We start from the raw sequence: 13,176 nt of genomic DNA on the forward strand, positions 1-13,176 counted from the left end.
GAATTACAGTTGTGTTAGTTTCTGGTGGACAGCAGAGTGAGTCAGCTATACCTATGTATACATATTTTTCATATTCTTTTCTATTATGGGTTATTTCAGGATACTGAATGTAGTTCCTTGTGCTATACAGTAGGATCTTGTTGTTTATCTATTTTATATATAGTAGTTTGTATCTGCTAATCCCAAACTCCTAACTTATCCCTCCCCCATCCTGTTTCCCTTTTGGTAACCTGAGTTTGTTTTCTAGGTCTCTGGGTCTGTTTCTGTTTCGTTAGTAAGTTCATTTGTGTCATATTTTAGATTCCACATATAAGTGATATCATATGGTATTTGTCTTTCTCTTTCTGACTTCACTTACTGTGATAATCTCTAGGTCCATCCATGTTGCTGCAAATGGCATTATTTTATTCTTTTTATGGCTGAGTAGTATTCCATTACGTATATATAGGATATCTTTATCCATTCATCTGTTGATGGACATTTAGGTTGCTTCCATGTCTTGGTAAATAGTAAATAGTGCTGCTAGGAACACTGGGGTGCATGTATCTTTTCGAATTATAGTTTTCTCTGGATGTATGCCCAGGAGTGGGATTGCTGGATCATATGGCAACTCTATGTTTTTAGTTTTTTAAGGAAACTCTATACTGTTTTCCATAGTGGCTGTACCAGTTTACATTCTGGTAGGGAAAAGTTTCTTAAAATGAAGAAGACTGTGAAAGCACAAACCATGAAAGAGAAGATTGATTTGACTATGTTAAAGGTAAAAATTTCTGTGCAAAAAAGACATGATAAATAATGTAAAAAGATAAGCCACAGAATGAGAGAAAATATTTGCAACATATATAGTCAGAATCTAGAATATGTAAAAATCTACAAATCAAGAAGAAATGACAAACAAGTGGAAAGAAAATGAAAACAACTGGAGAAATAGGTACATGCAGTTCACAAAGGGGAAACATCAGTCATTGGTAAACTTTTGAAAAGATGTTAGCCTCGTTAGTAATCAGGTAAGTATTGATTAAAACCAGGGTGCAGTACTACTTTATACCCATCATATTAATAAACGTTTTAAAGACTGACAGTATCAGCATATAATTTGTCCCACCACTTTCAAGAGCAATTTGGCAATATCCCATGAAGTTGAAGATGCGTGTACTGTGTGACGCAGCAATTTCATTCATTCAGTCATACAGTATATATTGAGTACCTGTTATGTACATGACACTGATGGGGTACAATAAATTAAGCAGACAGGAATCATGTCATTGAGGAGCTTACATGTTAGTGGTAAAGTTCCTGCATATATCCACAAGAAGATGTATACAAGAATATTAATTGCAGCTTTTTGTAATAAAAAAACTGGAAAAAATACGCATCACAGGAGGAAGGATAGGTAAATTGCACGTTCATATAATGAAATGCTACACAGCAGTTAAAATGAATGGACTTGAATTCTACATGACAGCAGGGATATATCTAAATTCAAAATGTTCAGTAAAAATATGGAGTGATGGGTTCATTCCGTATGATACCAGTTGTAAAAAGTTTAAAAGCATTCAAGATGACATTATAATAAAGTTTGAAGTCATGCTTGTGAACGATAAACACCTGAGTCAAGATCATCATTTCCTCTGGAGAGGGAGAGGAGTGGAATCAGACATGGGGGGCTTTGCCTTTATCTGAATTGTTTTATTTCTAAAAACGTTTTGAATCAAATATAGTAAAATGTAGACTTTGACTTAGCTGTGTGGTCGCTGCATGGGTGTTCTGTGTGCTTCAAATATGTCATAAGACAGTTTTAAAATGAAGCATATGCGATCTTGTAAGGTTCTGTGCCTTCTGTCTCTAGTAGTCTTCAAGCTTAGAGAGGAATCATATAGTAGTGGTTTTTGGAGAGTCTTAGAGGTTCTCAGTGGTCCTTTGGAGGCAAGGGTAGGGAGAGCCAATTAGGTGCCCTGTTTCAGCTAGTACAACCCTGTTTATCTGCTTTATTTGCTTGTGCGTCAGCCAAAAGTTTTGAATGGTTAGTTTCCTAAAAGTTTGAACACACTGTTGTAGACGAGGAAGTTAGATTGATATTGTAAATCTTAGAAGTCTTAGAGTTTTAGTAACATGCTTTCTTTGTATCTAAGATGTTTAGATGCATGCTAATGTGTGTATTTTTGAGTTTTGCAGATGTAAGGTGAATTTTTAGTGAATGCTAGACATTTACTTGATAGCAAACTATTTTCTGTTTTATGTTCTTGATTTTTATGTACTTTATGATTTTGACTAAATGCATCTCCTCTATATAAAAGGTTATACTTTTTCTTGTTTTCTCTTTTTTTGTATGTTTTTCTTTCATAGTATGAAATCAATCTTTTGGAACTGATCCAGCGAAGACGAGTTGTAAGTAGATGATTTTCTGGAAGTTGGAAAAAAATATAGAATTAAATAGTGTGACTGCAAAGCTAGAACTTGGGTTTGGGAAATAGTTGGCATTGATAATTGTGTGGTGGTGTGCTCATAATGATACTTGTAATTATTTGCTTTCTCTACCAGTATTGTTTAAAGATCAACTGGGAATGCTGCTTTGGATAAATGGGATTAAACTGAGGCTTTTTTTTTTTAATGTCCCTTTTTAGCGTATTGGGTATTCATTTAAGAAGGATGAGATTGAAAATTCTATCGTACACCGAGTACAAGGTGTCTTCCGACGTGCGTCAGCCAAGTGGAAAGTATGTGTTCAGAGTGCCCTTAGCTGTAAGGAATGTGAAGATGTGTATTATATATATTATGAATATGGATATTCAAATGTATGGTTGTGGATTCTTATCTTGGGTATCTCAATACTTATTCTAATGATAATATCATGACTTGAAACCACTTACGAAACCATTAAGAAAATTGATCGCATTACCTTAGAGTTAGTCTGTGAGGATGATGCTGAAAACAGTGGATTTGATTCATATTTAAGGATCAGAAAATTGTCTGGGATTTGGATATGTCTCTAAATAAAGTACCCCGAGCTGGGGTACTTGGAGGTGGAAGATAAGGTTAGAGTAGGCGCAGCACCTCAGTAACTTGGTTTTCTTCAGGTTTGGTTCTGGGACCGGGATATATTATATGGGAATTACTTTGGATTCTTGGGAATGACAAATTTTAGTTTGCTGCCTCTGACTGAGACCATTTCAGAAGTGCATTGAACAAATTGGATAGATGACAAATTTTGTCTTAGATCATAGTAGGTGGGAGTGGGGGGACGGAACAAGTTGTCATGGTTAAGAGATCTAAGGCAGGTAAGGAACAGCCTGATAGGCTGAGGGATGTGGCACATTGGATTTTCTGAAATCTGCCTCTGTTGCAAACAAAATTAATGCAAAGGTGTGTTGTATATAAAATTCAAATTCAGGCAACTTACTCCATTGCTTTTCTTGCAGGATGATGTTCAACTTTGGCTGTCTTATGTAGTCTTTTGTAAGAAGTGGGTGAGTATTGGGCAACCCTGTCTTGGTCCCTCTTTTCTGCTTTTGGTTAGTCTGCATTTTAAACCTCATACTTGACTACTGACCTCCATGTTTTCCCCAAAGGTGTGTAAGGTTAACAAATGGGAAAAGAACCCAAGAAGGCTGAACTTCAGTGTAACAACATTTGCATATTTGAATGACTATATAAATGGCTTCCATATCAGCTGAAAAGAAAAGGGTCTTTATGCATATATGTTCAGTAAAGTGGAAAACAGTTTTTAGATATTTAAAATGTTTATGTTAAGTGGTTTAGGTAGAAGAGAACCCTGAGTGAATCTGTATTTGTTTATATGTCCTTAGCAATAGCAGATGTCGCCTCATTGGTGTTCATAGTTGGTGAGGGTACAGTGCAGATCACTTAGAGTTTAATAGCAATGACTTTGCTGTGCAGGAAGTAGAATTTTTCTTCTTTTACAGGCTACCAAAGTTCAACTTAGCAAGGTATTCTCTGCCATGTTGGCCATTCATTCGAACAAGCCAGGTATGGTGAAATCCTTGTCAGTTCTTTTTCTACCTTATTTGTAGACTCAAGCCATTTTGGAATTTATTTTGCTTGATAAACCTAAGAGAATTATTTTGAGAAGTTGAGCATATGAACTTGGCCTCAGCAGTTTTTATTCCTGAATAGCTGCCTCTTAGTTCATCCCTGCTACTGTGAACTAGTTACTGTGCCAGGTATTGTATCTGTGAGCAAGAAGGGCTGAGTTTCTTTTTAGCTGATGGTAAAAGAAACTCTTCAGTCCTTTGAGGGGAATTCTGTTTGGAGGCAGTCAAATCTGAGGATTTCAGAAACATAAAGGGGACAATATTAATACAGATTTTACAAGAGCGATTAGCACAGAGTAGGTACTCAAGTTTTGTAAGAGAAGGACTTCTCTTGTGAACACTGTGTAAGCAGTACGATATTTTATAGTGAAGGTGCTTCAGTGTCTGTTCTGGAGTATTAGGTTTACAGCACACGAGACTCAAAATCGGCTACATTTGGGACCGGTTGATTCCGAAGGATACAACAAGACAGCGTTAGTACTGTCAGCTGTTCGGAGGCTTGTCTTTGGTGGGAGGGCATGAGAGCACGGGAGTGGGCAGAGGAGCCACACTGGCATAGAGGACCCCTGGATGGGTGCAGGTTCCAGGTATTATATCTGTGAACTGTGCTCAGTTTCAGGAGTCACATGCTCAAGAAAGCCCAGAGCAGTGGCTCTCTACCATTCATAGCCCTCCTCGTCCAGACACAGTTAGAAACCGTGGGTCATTTTTACCAAAAGCAATCTTGCCTGGTAATAGCTGATCTTTTTTTTTTTAACATCTTTATTGGAGTATAATTGCTTTATAATGGTTGTTAGTTTCTGCTGTATAACAAAGTGAATCAGCTATACATATACTTACATCCCCATATCCCCGCCCTCTTGCGTCTCCCTCCCGCCCTCCCTATCCCACACCTCTAGGTGGACACAAAGCACCGAGCTGATCTCCCTGTGCTATGCGGCTGCTTCCCACTAGCTATTTATTTTACATTTAGTAGTGTATATCTGTCATGCCACTCTCTCACTTCGTCCCAGCTTACCCTTCACCCTCCCCGTGTCCTCATGTCCATTCTCTGTGTCTGGTAATCGCTGATCTTTATGAAGTTTCTAGGGAGATAGCTAGAATGTTACCTCAAGGTTAATTTCTTATGTAGAAGGACAAAGGTTTTTTGTTTGTTTGTTTGAAGACTTTACTCCCAGTAGGTACAATAAAAAATTTACCTTAAAAATTGAGTCATTTGAAAAAAACTATCAACTACTTTAAATACAGAGAAAAGAGCAAAATAATTTATTTCACTGACTCTAAGATGCACAATTTTTTCCAGCATTTTAAGACATTAAAAATTTGTATGTGAGTTAATGATGATATTGACCTTAGATCTGATGGAATAGAGTAACGGCACGTAAGTACCCACAGATGTTAACATTTACAGATTTGGTTTAGAACACTCTAAATTTTAGATAAAGCAACAATACTTTACAGATAACCATTAGAAATTCCCTATCTCCATCCTCTTCCTCTTTTGATAAGATTTTAAAGAAAAGATTTTTGGGTATCAAAATTGGAGCATTGGTCTTTTCATACCTGACTTGATTACTTTATTGAAATGAAGTCTGATGTTTTTCACTTACAGCCTTGTGGATTATGGCGGCCAAATGGGAAATGGAAGATCGCTTGTCTTCAGAAAGTGCAAGACAACTATTTCTTCGGGCTCTGCGCTTTCATCCAGAGTGCCCGAAACTTTATCAAGAGGTGAGTGTGTGTGAACATAAGGTGAGAGTCATGTCTTAGTTTGGTCCTCTGGAGACGTATATTCTTTATTAAGTTAAAAAGGCTTCGATTTATGGAGACTAGGAATAAGTAGGGGAGCTGCTGGGGAAAGGGGGTCAGAAGGGTATTTCTTGGCAAGTAGTAGGTGTTGACTTTGCTCATCTTCCAGGTTTTCAGTGAGAGATTGGAACTCCTACCTGTCCATTACCGTGGGGAGGGATAGGGAACTGGACCCTACCTTTCTTTACTTGAAGGTCAGGGTTCAGCCATCTTTATATCTTTGTATGTATGTATGCATTCATTCATTCATTTATTCCCCTCCCCTTCTGCTCTCCCCTCCCATCCCCTTCCTGCTTCTTTTGGCTTCCCTTGCTGTTTTTCCCACTTTGTTCTCATTCTCTTCATCTAATTTTCTTGAGATAGATATTTCCTTCCCCTCCTGGTGGACTTATAGAGGGGTGCACTAGAACAATGAATGATAGCCAGACTTAATTTAAAAAACCCCCCGACAAATGCTAGAAATGACATATTATTGAAACTGCACCCTTTTCTGAGGTATTTGTCAGAATAAGGGAGAAACTACTGTTGAACCTTCAAAGGAAAATTAAGCCCTATGTGATGAGGGAGACCCTCATTAAGACCCCTATGTGTGATGTGTCTTAAAGCTAATAGGTTAAAAAAAAAAAAAAAAAAGCTAATAGGTTTTGTAGCTGTCTCAACCGTATTTTGGTTTTGTAGTAATTTAATGTTTTATATTAGAGTCTTGCATCCTTTCTCTTCATATTCTGTTAGACAGTTCTTTGTGGCCTTTATTATTTTTATTGAGAAACTATTATAAGAATCAGTCATCCCTGCTATTAGAGTGCTATTGTATGGTGTTATTGTTTATGTTTTTTGGAGGCTTTCACAATTGCCTAGACTTGTATTTTCTAAAATGGAAATAGATTTTTTGCTTATTCTTATCAAAAGTAAATAGAATTTATTTATTATAAATGGTTCAGAGAAAGCAGTTTTATGAAAAAAGTAACAGAAAAAGTACTCATAATTTTACCTCCCATACTTTTATGCATATTACAGGTATTTAAAACAGGCTTTATTCTGAAAAGTGGGATTCTGCTACACTTTTTTGTGTTCTATATTTTTACCCAGTACATCACAAATATAGTCCCATGTTAGTATATATTAATTTATATTAGTGGTATTCAAACTTTTTGGTCTTAGGACCCCTTTACAATCTTAAATTACCGAAATCCCCAAGGATCTTTTGTTATATGGGTTATCTGTTAATTTTTATTTGAAAATTAAATATTTAATTGAAATTTAATTGAATTGAAAATTAAAACCAAGAAATCTAAAAATATTCACTTAAAAATAATAAACCCATTACATGTCAATATAGATTACTTATTTTTAAATGAAAAAAACTCTTCTGAAACAAAGTTTAGAGAGAAGAATGGCCTTATTTTACATAGTTTTAACCTTGTAGACCCCCTGAAAGGGTTTTGGGAACCTCCAGGTATCTCCAAGTCACATTTTGAGATATACATTATCTGTTCTGATAGTTGCATTTGTTAAAAAAAAAAAGGTTTTTAAAAAAATTTTACACTCTAAAAGTAATATGTACTTTGTAGAAAATCTTGGGAAAAAAAGCCAGAAAAGCACAGAAAAGGAAAAAGTGTGACTGATTGAGGACAAATACTGTTAACATTTCTTCATAGGCTTTTTTCCTGTGCACATTTTTTACATAATGGTAATTGTGTTATATGCAAAATTTTATAGCCAGCTTTAAAAACAAAGTAGACTATCACTAGAATTGTGGTGCACCATTACTAAATTATTGTAACTGTTTTATGGCTGCATCACCAGTCTGCTGCTTTTTTAATATATTTTACTTTCCCTCCTTTTAGACACTTAGATTGTCTGCATTATTTGCTTTTATACCCTTGTGTATGAAACTTCTAGGTATTTAGGATTATTTCCTTATGATCAATTTCTGGAAGCAGAATTTTTGGGTTAATGAATATAAACATTGTTTTTTTTGTTTGTTTGTTTTTGTTTTTGCGCTACACGGGCCTCTCACTGTTGTGGCCTCTCCCGTTGCGGAGCACAGGCTCCGGACGCGCAGGCTCAGCAGCCATGGCTCACGGGCCCAGCTGCTCCGCAACATGTGGGATCTTCCTGGACCGGGGCACGAACCCGTGTCCCTCGCATTGGCAGGTGGACTCTCAACCACCGCGCCACCAGGGAAGCCCAAACATTGTTTTTAAACTTGTCATTTTAATATGTCTTGTAACATAGAATTCAAAGTATTAAAAATTCTGGACAAATCCAACTTTGTATTATGTGTTAACCATATGTTTGTACAGAAACATTCGGGAGAGGGAATTTCCTGGTGGTTACAGCGGGGACCCGGGTTCGATCCCTGGTCAGGGAACTAAGATCCTGCAAGCCGCGTGGTGCGACCAAAAAAAAAAAAAAAAAAAAGCCTTGTCAATGTCAGCTAGTTTCATAACAAGATAGATTATAACACTCCCTCCACACTTCCCCAGATCTGATATTTATGAATAAAAAGAGGCATGTTATATATTTCTAATTAAAAAATTATCTCCAAAGGTTTTCAGTTCATTATTTCCCTTCTGTGTTAGTATTTTAGGATGGAGCTGATGCATGCTGAGAAACTGAGGAAGGAAAAGCAAGAGTTTGAAAAAGCCAAGATGGATGTGGTAAGATCCTAATGTATTGTCACTTGTTAACAAGATATAGTGTTTTGAACCTTCTTAGGAGTAACAGAAAATCTTTAGGAGCACTGTTCGTGACTTGCCGGTCTGCCCGTGGCTGGCAGGTTCCATTCCAGTGCCACAGCAGTTCCAGCACCACACGACTGACTGCCTGGTGGCTCTTGGTTTCAGGTCTTGGAGACAAAGCAGGAATAAAAAAGAAAATCTTTAGAATATACTTTTCTTTCCAACTTAATAGTTTGAAACTTTTAAATGTCTTGCATTGATTTAATTAAAATGGGCTTAGTAATAAAAATGGAATTTTGTGCTTTAAAAATAGACATTTGGACTAATTTGAGTGGTCCTTGAAATTATTACTGATGGAATGGCTACATACTGTTCTTTATGATCTCATTAAATGATATGTTAATGGGTCGAAGGAGCTCAAGAAAGGTTGTGAAATGTGTGATTCCTAGCCTGTCTTTTCCTTTTTATGTAATTTTTTACGTGACAGAGTAAGTTTAAAGAAACAAGTTTGAGAATATTAGAGCTGAAAAAGGAACTTCACTATCACCTGTTATTGTGGTTACCAGCTCTGAACTTTTTTATCCAAAGAAAATCTTATGCAGAAGGGTGAACATGGCATGTAAAACTTGACCTATTCTGGTCTAGGTAGAGAGTGAGGCCTTGAGCCGTGTAATCTTGCTACAACTCCGGGAGCCTGAGAATACAGTTGGAAGATCAGTGATCTTATTCAGGCTGTACATTTTACAAGTGAGGGAACTGGCCCAGAGAGAGACGTGATTTGCCAGAGGTCATGTGGCACAGGTAGTCTAGGATTGTTAATTTTCATTCTAGCGCTATTTCTGCTTACTGGCGTTACGCGTTCAGTTGTTTAATATCATACTCTTTAGGGGAATCTCGAGTATGCTGAAGAAATCCTTATGGGCGAGTTGGCAAGGATCATCTACAAAAATTCTGTAAACATAATTAAAAGTAGGTATCCTTTGAAAATTTATTTATGGTGGGAAAGTGAAACATTCAATTTATAATGAGGAACCTTTAGCCTATTTTGAAAATTTCTGTTAGAATGTGTATAAAACTCTGTAGGAAATAGTGTCCCGATTCTTTCAGAAAAGGCTTATTTCCCCTTAGATTATAACTGAACATTTCAATAAGTTTTTGAGTACTTAAATCATGTGGGGAGTTGAAAAGAATAAATGATTTAGTACATTCTTTTGTGTCCTAAAGATGCTTAGAATAAAGTCCCTAATGAATACTCAAATATTAATAATGACTTTGCTTGTATAGTGGGACCATGGGTGATTTTTTTGTTTTATCCTACTTCCCACTTTATAAAAAAACCAAAACTAACTCCAGTACTTTAAGAAAGTGCTCCTTTAGAGTCTTACTCCCCTCCCCCGCTTTTTAAATTTTAGGTGCAGAATTTCATGTGTCACTGCTTTCAATTGCACAGCTATTCGACTTTGCCAAAGATCTGCAAAGAGAAATTTATGATGAGTAAGTAAAATAGTGGAAAAGTGAATATGTCTGTTTTGATCTTGTGGTAAGGGTTTGAAGTTGGATATTTAGAAAGGGGGAAAGAAGATACCATACAAAATCCTTGGAAGAAAGCTGTTTTGGGACTATTGTATAGTATTTTATGTATACGTAAAAAATGTATTTTTGGAGAAGTTGTTTGACTCACTTACTGGCTTCCCTTGGGAAATAGTTTGCCTTTGTTCAATAAGAAATATGTCCTATAGCTTATATAAAAATCTATATTCCTGCTTTCCTGGCATGTCTTTTGTCCTTAAGATGAGAGTTGTACTCATGAATGTTTATAGTTGAATGCTGCAGGTAATCAGACATTATTCTTTTTTAAAATTTATTTAATTAATTTATTTTTAACTGCATTGGGTCTTCGTTGCTGTGTGTGGGCTTTCTCTAGTTGTGGCGAGCAGGGGCTACTCTTCGTTGTGGTGCGCGGGCTTAGTTGCTCCGCAGCATGTGGGATCTTCCCGGACCAGGGCTCGAACCCGTGTCCCCTACATTGGCAGGCGGATTCTTAACCACTGTGCCACCAGGGAAGCCCCAGACATTATTCTTTTAATGTCTGGTTATATGGTTGAAGAATTATTTGCAGCCCACCTTGTGGGTACTTCACCCTTAATAGGACTCTTACTTTCATAGGAGATAAGAGAGAACTTGGATCAGTTTGCTCTGTGGATACCTTTAGGGTTTTGGTACATGATTAGGCTCCTTCTATCAGAGAAAATCAAGAGTCTAGATATGATAAGGTTTTCTTGGGCTCGAGAAACAGGTATCTTGTCACACATACCTGCTGGTTTGACTTTGAGAGCTAACCTACAAGTTAACATTTGTGAATGATGTCTGAAACAATCTGAAACTAACAAGTGTGTGACAGCTCTGATCCATTGACAACATTTACATAGTGAGGGTGAAGACATCTGGGGAGCCTGTTGGGAAATCACTCTTTTGGTGCTGGAATTGTTAAAGGGGTGTCCTGGGTACATTTTCAGAGCATTGGCACTGTCTCTCTGTTTGATGTTCTGAGTTAATCTTATGTCCTAGGTTGATGTCAGTATTTTTCAGCCTTCAGGTTCTGCATACAGATGACCCCCTCACTTGGGATTATGTGGCCCGGCGAGAATTAGAGATCGAGTCACAGCCAGGAGAAGAGCCGCCCACAACGAAACAAACCAAAGTGGCAGAGGTGGGCCGCCGGGAGGAGAGGTGCTGTGCTGTGTATGAAGAGGCGTTGAAGACTCTGCGTACAGGTGAGCTTCACCAGGCCCTGTGTGCTGGGGAGTAACGGTGTTCCTGAATATGAACCTGAAGCTCCATTCCCATGACCAGAATCCATTTCTGGAACCTCTCTGTGGCAGTTTACAGTGTGCCTGGCTTTTCCACCTTGTTCTTTCTCTTTTATGACCTTCCTCGATAGCTGTGGCATTTGTTCATTTATTTGGGGAAATAAATGATACTTAGGATGTGATCATTCAGAAGGTTGTTTCATTGTCATTACTTCTGTTATAGATTTACTTGATAATTTTGTAATATTGGAAAATAAAGGTAAAGGGTGCATGACATGGATAAGACTTTTAATATTTGTATTTATGTCACTACTCAGTTGTTTGCCCTCAGTATTTGAGGTGTTTGATAGGCTGTAATCAGAATAACTTATATTTTTCACCAGACTAGTTTAAACTCTTCCTCAGAGGAGTTTTCCCTTCAAAGAAAAGATGTATGATGACTGTTAAACTAAAAGAATTGCTGGGCTAATCAACATAATCCCTCTGATTTTTCCAGAGGCCATGTGCAAGTGTTACATCAACTTTTGCATGGAAAGGTTTGCTAAGAAGACAAGCAGTCGGCTCCTCAGAGAGAAGGTATTGACTTTGTTACGTGGTTACAGTGGCTGACTAGAAAGTGTCTTCTGAAAGAAGAACCTAGGCACAGGTTTTTGGGGTCTGAGACAGCTTCCAAGAACTTGTTGCATAACCACTCTTTGTCCTGTGAGTGACCTGTCATTCTGAACGTCTGAGTCTGCTTTGCCCTAGTTCTGGCCACCAGGTAAGGAGGTCCTCTCTTCCTGGGCTGTGCTTGGTGCCACTGCCCAGATCATTTAATCATAAGTAAAACCACCTCTGTCCCTTCTTTCAATTCTCAGAATGGTGTAAAACTGCTTTCGTTCCTGTCAGAGGCCAAAGACCCCTGCTGGGAACTTTGTGATGAACTGAGAGATTTTTTTCTGATTTCAGAGGCTGGAAAGAACCATGGTTGCATTCAGGAAGGCACATGATCTCAAACTTCTACCAGAATTCCAGTACAAGCAGTGGGTAAGGACCTGGACACATTCAGTGTCAATTACATGTACTTAATTCTGGTTGGTTCAGGCTGGTGTCATGTGTTTTAATATATATAGTTTTATGACTAAGCACATTTGGAAGATTGGCATGGTAGATGTAGAGAGTGTTTATTATTTGGCTGTCAGTATTTAGTGTGTGCCAGAAATGAAATCTGTACCAGTAGAGGGAGGAATATTGTAATATATAGTGGAAAACACTCAGAACAGAGTCACAACTGGGTGTATTTTGTTTGTCCATCCATTCATGTTTTCCTGAACCTATGCTTGGCTCAGATTAACCGCTGGTACAATAAAGACAAATTAGATGTGTTCAGTATTTTAGAACCTGACATTCTAGTAAGAGGCATATTAACCCATCCTTATACTCTGAAGTGGGTAAGGATTATTATATAGAAACCAGAATAATGTAGTGTGGGAATACACAGGTCTAGACTGGGTTTTGTGATTTAATAGGTAGGTAATGGGCAAACCACTTAACCCTTCTGAGTTGGTTTACTTGATTTTAGAATAATGATAATGATCCTTGTTTTTGCCACCTCACAAAGTTGTTGAGAGCATTCCATGAGATGGTGAATGTGTTAATGTATTTAAATACTTTCTTAGTGGAAAAAAAAGGACAAAAATCTTTATATTTATTGAATGCCTTTTATTTGTATAACTCTTAACCTCTTTTGATTTATATAATTTACACAATTTTTATGTAATTGCAATTAATGTCTTGCTGTTTTGTACTGTGTTGTACTTTTTTTTTTTTTTTTTTTTTTTG

The 13,176-nt window shown here is 37.3% G+C and overlaps 1 protein-coding gene across 1 annotated transcript in view; it reads left to right on the top strand.

Annotated features, from left to right (window-relative positions):
- Positions 1-13,176, top strand: part of UTP6 (UTP6 small subunit processome component) — a 24,947-nt gene that overhangs the window by 3,672 nt on the left and 8,099 nt on the right. Inside the window, exons 3-13 of the mRNA XM_007452385.1 lie at positions 2,347-2,388; positions 2,625-2,717; positions 3,420-3,467; positions 3,924-3,987; positions 5,665-5,783; positions 8,447-8,524; positions 9,433-9,514; positions 9,958-10,039; positions 11,135-11,319; positions 11,852-11,931; positions 12,304-12,381. Of these exons, the coding sequence (XP_007452447.1) occupies positions 2,347-2,388; positions 2,625-2,717; positions 3,420-3,467; positions 3,924-3,987; positions 5,665-5,783; positions 8,447-8,524; positions 9,433-9,514; positions 9,958-10,039; positions 11,135-11,319; positions 11,852-11,931; positions 12,304-12,381 (951 nt within the window). The remainder of the gene's footprint in view (positions 1-2,346; positions 2,389-2,624; positions 2,718-3,419; positions 3,468-3,923; positions 3,988-5,664; positions 5,784-8,446; positions 8,525-9,432; positions 9,515-9,957; positions 10,040-11,134; positions 11,320-11,851; positions 11,932-12,303; positions 12,382-13,176) is intronic.

The sequence above is a fragment of the Lipotes vexillifer genome, unplaced genomic scaffold, assembly GCF_000442215.2.
Source record: "Lipotes vexillifer unplaced genomic scaffold, Lipotes_vexillifer_v1.1 scaffold216, whole genome shotgun sequence".
Taxonomy (NCBI): Eukaryota; Metazoa; Chordata; class Mammalia; order Artiodactyla; family Lipotidae; genus Lipotes; species Lipotes vexillifer.